General features: G+C 32.4%; 1 protein-coding gene across 1 annotated transcript; it reads left to right on the forward strand.

Annotated features, from left to right (window-relative positions):
* Window positions 1–856: 856 nt before the first annotated feature.
* On the forward strand, window positions 857–12523 carry LOC118189336 (neurotrophin 1-like). The gene is made up of 4 exons (XM_035359919.2): window positions 857–1009; window positions 2939–3291; window positions 5384–5641; window positions 11561–12523. Exons 1-4 carry the CDS (start codon window positions 1001–1003, stop codon window positions 11730–11732), a joined length of 792 nt encoding a protein of 263 aa, XP_035215810.1. The 5' UTR covers window positions 857–1000; the 3' UTR covers window positions 11733–12523.
* Window positions 12524–12709: the final 186 nt, after the last annotated feature.

A 12709-nucleotide genomic window follows, 5' to 3' on the forward strand; every position in this document is an offset into this window, starting at 1 on the left:
CATTTACATTTTCGACACTGTTGCGATAGGAAGAGAGCAGGGAGGCAGCATCTGAAGGAGAACAGAGGTAGACGCAAAAGTGCACAGGTTATTCAATATGGCAGCTTATTAAGATAAACTTTAAGTTCCGAATTAGCTACTTCATCAACGCTATGCAAATTATATGATACGAACTGATCTAGAAATGAGGCAGTTCAGGAAGAGTTATTACTACTTTTAGAATAAAGAGGGGAATATCCAAATAAAAAATGAGGTATTAAGATGCTATTGCTAATTAAAATAATTTTGCTTTACATATTTTCTTTCTCTTTCTCTCTCTCTATATATGTATATTGTTTACATATTTTTAAATTTCACTTCTTTAAGTATAAGAGTTTCCACTGTCAAAATTTGAGGGATAATAATTCAGCTTAATTTCCCCCCCCCCGGAATGCAGAAAGAATATAACCATTGATTAAATTAAATAATGATGTGTTATTAACACCGTTTTCTAGTAACTAAGCTAATGAATTAATCGAATATTTTGATACGATTAATTTAACTATTACTAAATTTTAATTAATTCATGAAATGATCCTCTAGTCCCATTGAGAAACATTTGCTCGTTAATTAACAGTCTCATTGCTTACATCGTCTTCCGTATCACTATAGTATACTTTAAATAAAAGTTCACTCATTTTCTGAAAATTTAGCTAATTGCACGTACATAAACGATCTCAGCCGTTCAAATGACCTCTCTGTAAAGGTCAGAAAAGGAGAAGGAGGTCAAGTTTGAACAGAAATAATCGCTCAGAGAAAGCCAAAGACCCAATCCTTTTCGGAATCATTCATGTCTGACTGAGTGCTGATCTGGCCTGTTCCACTTCCTAATTAATTTCATTTTCGTATTCTCAGCTATTTATGTCAATATTTTGCGTTACGTTGTTAATGCTGAGGTTGTTATATAAAGAGAAGTTTATACACGACTGTCCTGAAAACGATTGGCGAATTCGTCTGTAGTATGGGAAAGGTAAGTGCTCTCTGTTTCTCATTGTACGAATTCAATATAAATTATAAATATTTTAATATATATAATTCCATTAATGTATAGCATATTTAAAAAGTCATCTAATAGATTTGGATATTATAAACTTGAAAGTTGAATGTGTATGCAATGTATACATGTATAATAAAATATACGTACAGTAAAATCTCTCATAACCAACACTCAATTAATCGTAATATCAAAATAACGGCAACTGTGAAGGTCTAAATTTAAATCCGAAATTTAGGCCCATGAGATAAAAAATATGTAATGGAATAATAATATGAAGATTTAAATGCGGAAAACATTTGTCTTACGTTTCTACCGCCCAATGTAACTAGCCTTCTTCAACCAATGCACCAAGGAGTTATGCAGAATACAACGATGAAATACCAGTTCTTTTCATGGATGAATGTGTGAACTTTGAAGGAAATGTTCATAAATCTACTTAGACTCTTGCCTGGAAAGTTGTAAAGAACATTGTTTTACATCGTTGATGGCATAAATTATGGCCTGTGATCATATCTGTAGATGACTAGTCGGGTGATGAAGATTTTTTTGGTTTTAAAACACGTCTTGCTCCCGTATCCGACATCTTATATTTACATATTCGGAGAAAGGTTAGTGTTAGTGAAGAGGAAGTGCAGGCTTGGGTGGATGCAGGCAACTCTGTTCCCGTCAACTCTCTCAGTATGACGACGAGTAATTGGACATTTGCTGGGAAAGCAGAAAGATGGTAAGAAGGAGGAGGAGGATGAAGATAACACACAGGGCAAGAAAGTTATTTGGAAGGAAGCTAACGCATTGTTGAAGAATTCCATTAGATACGCCTAGAAGTGTTCGTCTCTGTCAGAGTATAATCTTATGAAGATTTATTATATAACACAGCGAATTTTAAAACTTTAGTTTAAATCTTAAAAGCAGGCAAGTATTTCTTTTTATCATACTAAGAAATCCGTAAATTTCATGATGGTTATTTAAAAATATTTTTTTATTTTGTTTTATGAAATGTAAAGCCATATGTAAATTTAAAATCGACGAGGTCCCGCTACTGTCTATTAAGACATATTCTACTGTGTATATGTACTAGAAATATATATTCAATTATCCCCCCCCCTAAAAAAATTCTCGAAATACATATTCAGTTATTCAAAAAATATTTCTCATCTGGAATCTGCGAGGTCCCGCTGCCGTCGGTTAAGAGATATTCTGCTATATGTATATACTAGAAATATATATTCAATTATCCGAAAAAAAAAATCTCTTATCTGGAATCGGCGAGGTCCCACTACTGGTCGGTTAAGAAAAATTCTACTAGAAATGCAGTACATATTGAATTATCTGAAAAAAAATATCTCATTTGGTATTGGCGAGGTCCCGCTACTTTCGGTTAAGAGAGATTCTGCTGCGCATATATAGTAGACATATATATTCAATTATCCGAAAGAGACTCTCATCTCGTATTGGCGATCACCCGATTCTATTCGAATGGTGTGGTTGCATGAGATTTTGGTGGTTTTTCTTTTTTTCCTTCACACAGCGTTTTTATACTATTGGTATTTTCAAATTTACGACTTAACACCCCGGAGGGGTGCTAAAGTATTCTGATGAAACAGAAGTCTTAGACGTAAATGGTTTTCACGAAGACAGATATTCCCGCATTGGTCGCATGACGAATATGAAAGCGCAACAGAAGAACACTTTATAAAAATGAAGAATAGAGTATGCTCTGCACTTTACACGAAAGAGTTATGATAAAATTTCGGTAAATCTAAAATACTAATAGTAATGTTTTGACTAATTTATCTAGAATAATGCTGTGCTTATCCTACCTAACTCCATCATAGCTATATGCTTTAATTGTAATTACTGTCTAATAATATACATATCACTTAAAATTTTATTTCTCACTAGGTTTTGACAATCTGCATTTTGTCGACTTTGCTATCGACACCCATATCTTGCTCAGCCAATTATGGAACGACTGTGCGTCCAGCAGCCTCAGGATATTGGGGCTCACATGGTTCTTATCCTTCTACACTGTCTAAGGGCCAACTACGATATGATCAAAATCGAGATGGACGTTTCGGGCCTCCTCCTCTGGGTCCTCAGTTACCGGATCCATTAGCACAGAGTACACAAGCCGTTGGATTTCGTCCATCAAAAATAGGTTCTGAGCAACACAATTACCTGAATCCTCTATCAGCAGATAGACCATCGTGTGCACGGAAACTAGACTACTGCTTACATGATCATGATTATCCCATGTACGTCAGATTCCAATTTATACAAAGTTTTTTTTTTCATTGATTGAATCAATTTAGTTTATTTGAGTTGTTGTTAGCTGAAGTCAGCCGCTGCCCTTCTCAAGTTGCACAAGCAGTTTGTTCCTCCTGTTCGTGCAATGAACTGCAAGATGCACGAAAAGTTTACGAAAATTTAATAATTTATTGCTCCCCCCCCCGGGGGTCGACGTAGAGAACTCTGCGAAGCTACTGGCTAGGAACTGTACCTAGGCAGTCTCGGCCACGGGGGTAGGAAATGTATGAACTTAGTGGTTCCGAAGGCCCCGGGAAAAATCACTCATTGGCCGGCCTCGGGGTCTGGCATGTCCTGAGCGGTACGGCTCTTGTAGCTGGGGGTGACGCCCTCCGGTTCGCTGGGTAATGACCCACTGCGATGGGCTCGCCCATGCGACTGGCAGGTAGCAAATTAACGACCAATGCTACCTGGTGACTTCCAAGTGGTGCGCCAGCCCCTCTGAGGGGCCAGAGCGGAGGTTGAACCTCCGTGGCTGGTCCTGAGGTAGAGTTGGATCTATAGTCCAACTTTCGAGGTCACGCGGGGCAGAGCAGCCAAGAGATTAATAATAATTTATTGCTCTGCCAACATTTATGTTCAGCTCAGCAATAAAAGAATTGGAGGAGATACTGATTGGTAGAGAAGTATCTTCCATCAATTAATATTCATACAAACTGATTTGTTCCTCGCCTTTTGTCTATGATAAAACGTCGAGGAACCTAGTGAACTACGTAGCGACTTATCGCTGAGTTCAGACAACTAAACGTAGACTCGAGGAAGGGTTAAATTACCCTTTTATTCATTCAAATAAATAATAACAGTCGGCCGCTTCTCTTGCTTACAGGAAAGCCTCTACTCGTGCTTTAACTCAGAATAAGAAGCTAAGCCGATATTAGACACAATTATCTAACGCAGTTGATCATTAACTTAAACTTGCTGGCGGATATGAATAGGCACGTATCACGGCCGAGGGCCGAGAGTAACATCTTCAAAAATTAATTAGCCAGAAGGCAAACACGTGCCACTAAGGACGCCTAGCCCACTCTTTCGAAGTTAGTTTAACTTTCAATAAATAGTACTCCTAACTCATCTGCATTCAACGAGATTCTAAAAATTCATTCTGGTAGGGAGCTGTAAGTGCAAAACAAGAAATGAAAGGAAAGGTTTTTCAAAATTAAAATAACTGCTAAAATTAAAATACACCTTACAAAATGATATAAAAAATTCCGAAAGTTCTTAAAAGTACTATTTTTCTGAGTTTAAATATAAACTGAATTGTATTTTTTCATATTTCATTTATTAGTTATTTAAATAGTTAATTTCATTTCATTCCTAAAATCACATTCCATCGCTAGATTTAAAAAAAAAAAAAAAAAGTTGTTGTTAAAAACGAAACAAGATTGTTGTTTGACACTTTACCTAAAGAACTTATTTAAAATGAAACTGAAAAGGGCGATAATTGACAAAAAGTTAAATTTGTTGTATTCCAATAAAATTTCTTTATTTCTTCAATAACATTTCTTGACTACCTTACTTCAGTAAAAGTGATTGAATTGCATCATAACATTTTGTGGAGATTTTTACAAAAAGTTTGCATTTTGTCATATTATAAAACTAAATCATATAACTTAAAAATAATACATTAATGCTTTAAAGTGTTTGTTAAGTTACTAGATCATTCAGAGATTTATTAGATTCCATCAAGGTATAAATGAGGCAGACAGCTTCGAATTATACTTTACCGCAATGGATAACCTTCTTTAATCTTACCTGATGGCATACGTATATCAATTCTGTTAAAGTTAGCTGTAACTTTTCTAAGTTCTTTTTATCTAAAATTTGGTATCTATTTCTAATGATAGTTTATAATCGACTTCACGTTTTAGCAGTCATAAAGCAAGACGCCTATAAAATTTATAAATAAATCATTTGTTTTTCCATATTTATGAAACGTTATTCTGGGAAATAAAGCTGCTGAGTAAGGTTTTCTGCATTCTAAATTAAATTCAAATTCTTGAAGAAGAAATGAACGAATTATTAACATATTCTGTCTTTCAGGGATATGGTTCGGTCTGTTATTCAGAGACATCAAAGTGATATTTATCGTATGTATTCAGAAATGCAACCACTACCTATCAACACGGGCGCAAGCAACGCCAGCTATCGATACAACTTTCCATCGGAGAGAGGAGCTTGGGCATGCGAGACAGACATCTTCACGATGAGGATTGGATGGGCTCGGAACTGGGCAGGTCGTTGGAAAGTTGTTCTAAATACAGATCAGTTTCCCCAGGCAGTTCGTCTTGAGCATTGCAAGTGAGTATTATTCATCCGTATCAAAATTATTAACTGTAATGTAAGGTATTCTTTGTCTAAGCTCGTGTTCCTGCAGCTGAGGGTTAAGATGAAGTATCATTGTTGTTAAGATCAATTATCAATATCGAAGGATAGGTGTATCGAAAATAAAATATTAGTGCATCAGTATCGAAGATAAAGTATTAGTGCTATTAAGATAAATTATCACTTTAAAAGTATCCGTGGGCTATTAAGGTAAAGTATCACTGATGTTGAGATAAATTATCACGATCAAAGTATCCATGTATTGTTAAGATAAAGTATCACTGCTGTTGAGATAAATTATCAAATTATCCGTATGCTAATAAGATAAAGTATCACTGCTGCTGAGATAAATTATCTATGTGTGCTGTTAAGATAAAGTATGCGCTATTAAGATAAATTATCAATGTCGAAGGATACATGTGTTATTAAGATAAATTATCAGTATCGAAGGATACATGGGCTATTAAGACAAAGTATCAGTGCTATTAAGATAAAGTATCAGCATCAAAGTTATCTCTATGCTTCTAAGATAAGGTATTACTGCTGTTGAGATAAATTATCAGTATCAAAGTGTCCGTGTACTGTTAAGATAAAGTATCACTGCTGTTGAGATAAATTATGAGTATCAAACTACCCGTGTGCTATTAAGATAAAGTATCACTGCTGTTGAGATAAATTATCAATATCAAAGTATAAGTGTGTTATTAAGATAAAATATGTGCTATTAAGATAAATTAGTAGTGTCGAAAGATACATGTATTATTAAGATAAATTATCAGTATCGAAGGATACATGGGCTATTAAGTATCAATGCTATTAAGATAAAATATCAAAGTTATCTGTATGCTTCTAAGATAAAGTATTACTACTGTTGAGATAAATTATCAGTATCAACTTATCTGTGTGCTATTAAGGTAAAGTATCGCTGCTGTTGAGATAAATTATCAGCATCGAAATATGCGTGTGTTATTATCATGTTAACGTTTCTGTATGCATTTATTAGAAGTGAAGAACTAGATGGCAAATTTCAAGGTTTTGTTGAAATACTTCTTAAAGTTTAATTATTATTGAGACTATGCGAAATCAATATGCAGTATGCTTTTTCAATTAATTATATGTGTTGGTGTAATATCTTTTTACCATAGCATTTGAAAAGTAAAGGAAACCTAGTTCCATAAATGAAAAATAATCAAAGGAATAAATTACTTTGGAAAGAATTCGTTCTATCATAAAAATCAAAATCATGATTTTCTGTGTATAATGATTTTGCTGAATTTTAAAAGATTGTATTTAGATCCTTTATATTTTATCGTCTTAAGAATGAAGATATTTATTTAAACAAGTACAAAAAATAATATACTGGAACACTGATAATTATTTTAAGTATATTCTCTCTGTCTATTAAATAGATGAGCTTAGCAATTGCACTGGCTTATAAATCTTATAGCAAACTTACTAATTTCATATGCTATTTATTAATTGTCTTATAATTATTTTACTTATTACTCGCACTGACTCGCACTCGATAAACGAATCTAGAAAGCACATGCAGTAGATTTTATTCAATGTTAAAATTGCTTTTATGATATATTGCTTTTAATTTTGCAGCAAATATTTTGAAATATTTTGTGAAAAAACATAGAAGAATTAAGAAACCTCTTATAGCATATAAGAGGTTTTTAAATACATTCATAATATTCCAACTCATACTTCGATGTTTTATTTTCAAATATCTTTATTTTGCTCTCATAATGTTTCAGGATTTTTAATGGAGAAACGTTCTTTAAATCTAAAGTTTGTTTTACATACGTGCCATGTTCAACTAACATGAACATAAAAATGTTAACTGAGATTAATATAAAAATGATTTTTAATGCAAATTAAATAAAGGAAACAAATCAATAATAAAATAAATTAATAAAAATGGTTCACTTAAAATGACCGAAAGAAAATTTTGCATTGTCGTTAATCCTGTTTAATTTCTAAACATTTGTGTTAATTGCAAATCACTCAAGATTACGGGAAGGAATGCCGACAAACAAAATGTTTAGAGTTTGTTATTAAATCTTTCAGTTCCAGACTTTTTGCTAGTATCCTCGTTATAATTTATTAAAAATACCCTAATTGGCCACATCGAAAAAATAATTTTGGAAAACATTTTAAACCACAGCGTCATGTGGGAAATTGCTGCAATTAGCAGTGAGTAAAATTAGAACGTGCCTTGCCACGACATATACCTTTCTCTCATCCCTTTGGGGATGAAGCAGAAAATGGAGAGTCTCTGTATATAAATACTGAAAGAAATTCTATAATATTTTACCGACATGTGTGTTGTTTAAGAATAAATTAATCGTGTATAAGTTTCAAACAGATAATTAATTTCAGAATTTTTAACTACGGAAATCATTCGCACGAAGAAGCAATATGTCGGGAAGGGCTATTAATTTCGTTAAATTAAATATGAAATAGAAATATATATTTAGAAATTAAATGATGGAGAATCTGCATAAATGTATGCATGTTTCTCGCATTGTGATAAAACAACTGTACCTATAGCCATCAAATATTGAATAACGTAAACCTCCACCGAATATGGGCAGCTGGAAGCTCAAATTTGAAATTTGTTTTATTATCGATTTCATATTTTGTAAAGCATTTATGAGTTTTGGATTAACAAACTCAAGGATTTTAAAGCAAGCAATGGCAAAAATGTACGAAAAAAAATTACCTCCAGCGCGTGAGACTGTGTATCGGAAATTGTAAAGATAAAGATATGCTCTTTTTAAATTATTTTGAGATATTGCTGTTGAATTGAATTTTATGGTTTAACTGCGAAGAACATGATACTTCATAAATAAAGGTAATACACAAAACGTTGAAAAAACGCCTCTTTGGGCGTAATATAAAATCTGAAAGTTGTTAGACTTTTTACTTCCTTGTACGAAGTAAAAAGGAAGTATTGTAAAAACGAAAAGTTTCAGGCAGCATATTTCAACGAAAATATCCATTTTGACCGCTATCGAATGCAATTTAACGATGTTTTTGCTTGATATCTGTACGTAAGGACAGAATAAAAGACTCGTTTCCTCCAAAAAAATTATAAAACTGCTTGAAAATTAATTCTGAAGAGAATTTTTCGTGGCGTCTGTACGAACGTATGTACGTACGTATCTCGCATAACTCAAAACGCAGCCTCAGAACGTTGGAATTTTATATATAGGACTGCTGTAACATGTAGATGTGCACCTCGTATTTTGGTTGCAATCGGCCGCACCAAACGTATATAAATATATTTATATATATATACACTCTGTTACCCGGCTCAGTGATCTCAGTTTCTTTACTCGCATATGTTTGTAAATTGTACATTTTTTCTTTAAAAATGATTGAATTATGTTGTTTTTATCTTCCGGTTAAGGTTTTCATGCCTTTAGTAAATCTGTATGCAATATTTTTAGAATTATCAACAATTTTAAAGTTGTTTAAGTGCCGCTAAGCCTTTTTTTTTTTTTTTTTGAAGGCGGCCATTACTTGTTTACATTTGAAACAGCAGACTAGTGGATTTGTTGCCAATCTAGAGAAACTTAGCTTCGCAACAACAAAGATAACGCCTTCATTTATTATTGCGAATTAAATCATGCTTAATCCTTTCTAGAATTTTTTCGAGGAAATAAGTGTTTAAGATTTACTTCGTAATTTTTAATATAGATGTTTTGAGTTTTTATGTATTTTTGCCTTCTCGCGAAATGAGAACTGAATTAATTGAATGAGAAATACTCAATCGTCTGTGAAAAACTGTTCCTTTTTTGTTTTGTTTGCTTAATTTCTTTTATACATCATTCTAGCTTTATTATAGTATTTGAATAGAACATGTGGCAACGATTAGATAATTCTATTCTTTAAATGATATACAGTGTCTCACAAAAGTGATGGGACACTTGTGCTTTACAAAAGGAAACTGTAATAAAATGAATTAAAAAAACATGTAAAAAATTTTTGTGGGTGTGTTTCATACTTAAATTTAGTAACAATTATTACATAATATACATTTTCTCAAAATATTAAAATATTAATTTAATAAAAATACAATTGTTTAGAACGGAGCAAAAAATGGCTCACATAAGTGATGGGACACCATCAGATACTACTATGTACTACAATAAAAATATTTTTTGGGGTTTTTATTTTTACTCAAAAGCAATTGGCAATAATTTATAAAACCGTCTGCAGTATTTTTCTCGAGTTTGTTTTGGAATTTTTGTGTTTTTTAGCTCTGTGTAGCCATGAATGCTAAACGAAAAGAAACTTTGCCTGAAATTCGAAAATTAGTTATTAATTTGCATACTGAACGTGGAAAATCTATTAGGGAAACTGCTGAAACAGTTAACTTGAGTCATTCAACAGTTTTCAGTATCATTAAAAGATATAAAAAGAATCATATGATTCAGGATAAAAGAAGACCTGGCCGACCATCAAAGCTATCCAATGGAATAAAGCGAATTATCGTTCGAAATATTAAAAAAAAATCCAAGAATGAGTGCTCCTAAAGTTGCTGCTGATTTACAAGCATTATATGGAGTAATTTGTTAATCCGGAGACTATTAGAAGAGTAATTCGATTTGCTGGATATCACGGTAGAGCAGCCAGGAAAAAAGTCTTCGTAAGTGAAAAGAATAGAAAACTCAGACTGGCTTTCGCAAAATCCAACATAAATAAGAATTCTGATTACTGGAATGAAGTTATATTTGCTGATAAGAGTAAATTTAATATATTTGGTTCAGAATCTTGGTGTGGAGAAAACCCAGAAAAGAATTTCGCAAACAGAACTTGGTGCCAACAGTAAAATATGGTGGAGGAGGAGTTATGGTATGGGGGTATATGTCGTCCGCTGGAGTTCGTAATCTTGTTTTTATTGACAGTATAATGGATCAGTATAAGTATATTGACATTTTAAATCAAAATTTGAAATCCTCAGCAGGAAAACTGAACCTTCATAACGATTTTAAATTCTACCAGGACAATGACCCCAAGCACACTGCTTTGAACGTTAGACTCTGGCTGCTGTATAACTGTCTTGAAATAATAAAAACACCACCACAATCTCCAGACTTAAATCCCATAGAGAATATTTCGCAAGAATTGGAATCAAGAATTCGCAAACACACCATTTCTTCAAAACAACAATTAAAATCGGTGCTTCAAGAAGAATGGGGTAAAAATCACTCCAGAAATCACAAAACAATTAGTCGAATCCATCTCAAGAAAATTAAATCATGTTTTAAAAGTAAAAGGAAATCCAACAAAATATTAAAACCTTTTCAAAAGTAAAATTTTTGGATAAATATTTGATGGAAAAGTAAGTGTCCCATCACTTTTGTGAGCCATTTTTTGCTCCGTTCTAAACAATTGTATTTTTATTAAATTAATATTTAATATTTTGAGAAAATGTATGTTATGTAATAATCTTTACTAAATTTATGTATGAAACACACCCACAAAAAATTTTTACATGTTTTTTTAATTTATTTTACTACAGTTTCCTTTTGTAAAGCACAAGTGTCCCATCACTTTTGTGAGACACTGTAAATTTTGTGCATTATGAGTTATAATATGAACGAAATATAATACTGTTAAGTGAATCTAGCGCCAGAGTGTCGCTATGGTAAACAAATACTAGAGTGAATTTTAAAGAATGCATTTATTCTATTGTGGTTTTTGCGCTGTCGGCAAAGTAGATTTAATTCAATCCAATAAGTTTAAATGAAATGCAAGAAAAAATGCGTATAATTTAATATTCCGTACAAGGAAGTCATGTGGTGTACACATCAGATTTTTTATTTATATTTTTATTTAAATTTCTCTCCTACTTACATTATTTTACTTTTTTTTTTAAAGATATGAGAACAGATCTTGCCAAATGATGCCTCCATGTGTTCGTTCCTCGTGTCTTCAGCGTTATACTGCAGTACAGTTACTAAGCACTGATCCACAAACTCCTGATCGCGGTCCAACTGTTGATACTTTCTTGCTGCCAGGAGGCTGCTCTTGCTACATCGAATTTCATTAAAGCTTTATAATCAAACAATTAAAAGCATTTTAGATTTGTTAAAATTTTCATCTTAATCCACAAACCTGTTTATCCCGTTTTTTTCTTTATTTCAACTGCGTAAAATTCAAATAATTTAAATACATCGACACAATTGTTTATATTTTTAAACTTTATTTTCTACTCACGAATAATTAAAAGTAATGTATTATAACAGGTAATCATTCGTGATAGAATATACCTATAGAAGCATAAAATATGTGTTGTAATTTGAAATAATACAAATATTATTTATTCATCTATTTTGCACTGAAGTTTGTGAATTTGAGGAATTGACTCGGGACTGTGACTTGAAAAGTTTTCCACGTGAGAGAAATTCTTTTCATTGAGTGAGTTTTCTTATTCGCCATTATCTTATGCCAAAGCTTGTGTTATAAATAAAATATTTATGTATATTATACATAGAAATCTGTAAAAATAAAAGCTTTTTAACCAAAGTTTGTGGCGTTGATTCGAAGCACTTAACATTTGTTACACTCCATTGTTTAGACGATTTATAGCCGCTAGCCCAGCGTTTCTCAACATATAAACTTGCAGACGACAGTCTGGCCATCCAAAGCTTTCAACGTGTCTGGAGTATGCCTGGAAAAGCTTGCAACGTGCCCGAAACAAATTTTAAAATTTTCAAAAAATGTTAATCGTACAAAACATCATTATGAAATGTTCTTGGTTAAAACATTATGAACAGAATATTTCTTTTGTACATAATAATAATAAAAAATCGAACTGAAATTTGTAAGATTACAGTCCAGTTTCACTTAAATTAACTGAATAAGTTAACTAGATTGTGGTAGTATTTTCATCTTCTCCCTAGCTAAAACATAATTCATAACAACAAAGTATAAAAACAATTATACTCTTTCTTATTACTCGTATTTCAATTGAATGTTTACAAATATAGCGAACAACAAGTTTACAAATATAGCGAACAACAAACT

Source organism: Stegodyphus dumicola, chromosome 9 (genome assembly GCF_044657685.1).
Source record: "Stegodyphus dumicola isolate Sdum_Otavi_A_Nest chromosome 9, ASM4465768v1".
Taxonomy (NCBI): Eukaryota; Metazoa; Arthropoda; class Arachnida; order Araneae; family Eresidae; genus Stegodyphus; species Stegodyphus dumicola.

What these genes read in the sequence shown, in the direction of transcription:
- LOC118189336 (XM_035359919.2), top strand. An exon ending in CATGATCATGATTATCCCAT is followed by an intron (nt 3,292 to 5,383) that starts GTACGTCAGATT and finishes TCTGTCTTTCAG; the next exon opens with GGATATGGTTCGGTCTGTTA. An exon ending in GTTCGTCTTGAGCATTGCAA is followed by an intron (nt 5,642 to 11,560) that starts GTGAGTATTATT and finishes TTTTTTTTAAAG; the next exon opens with ATATGAGAACAGATCTTGCC.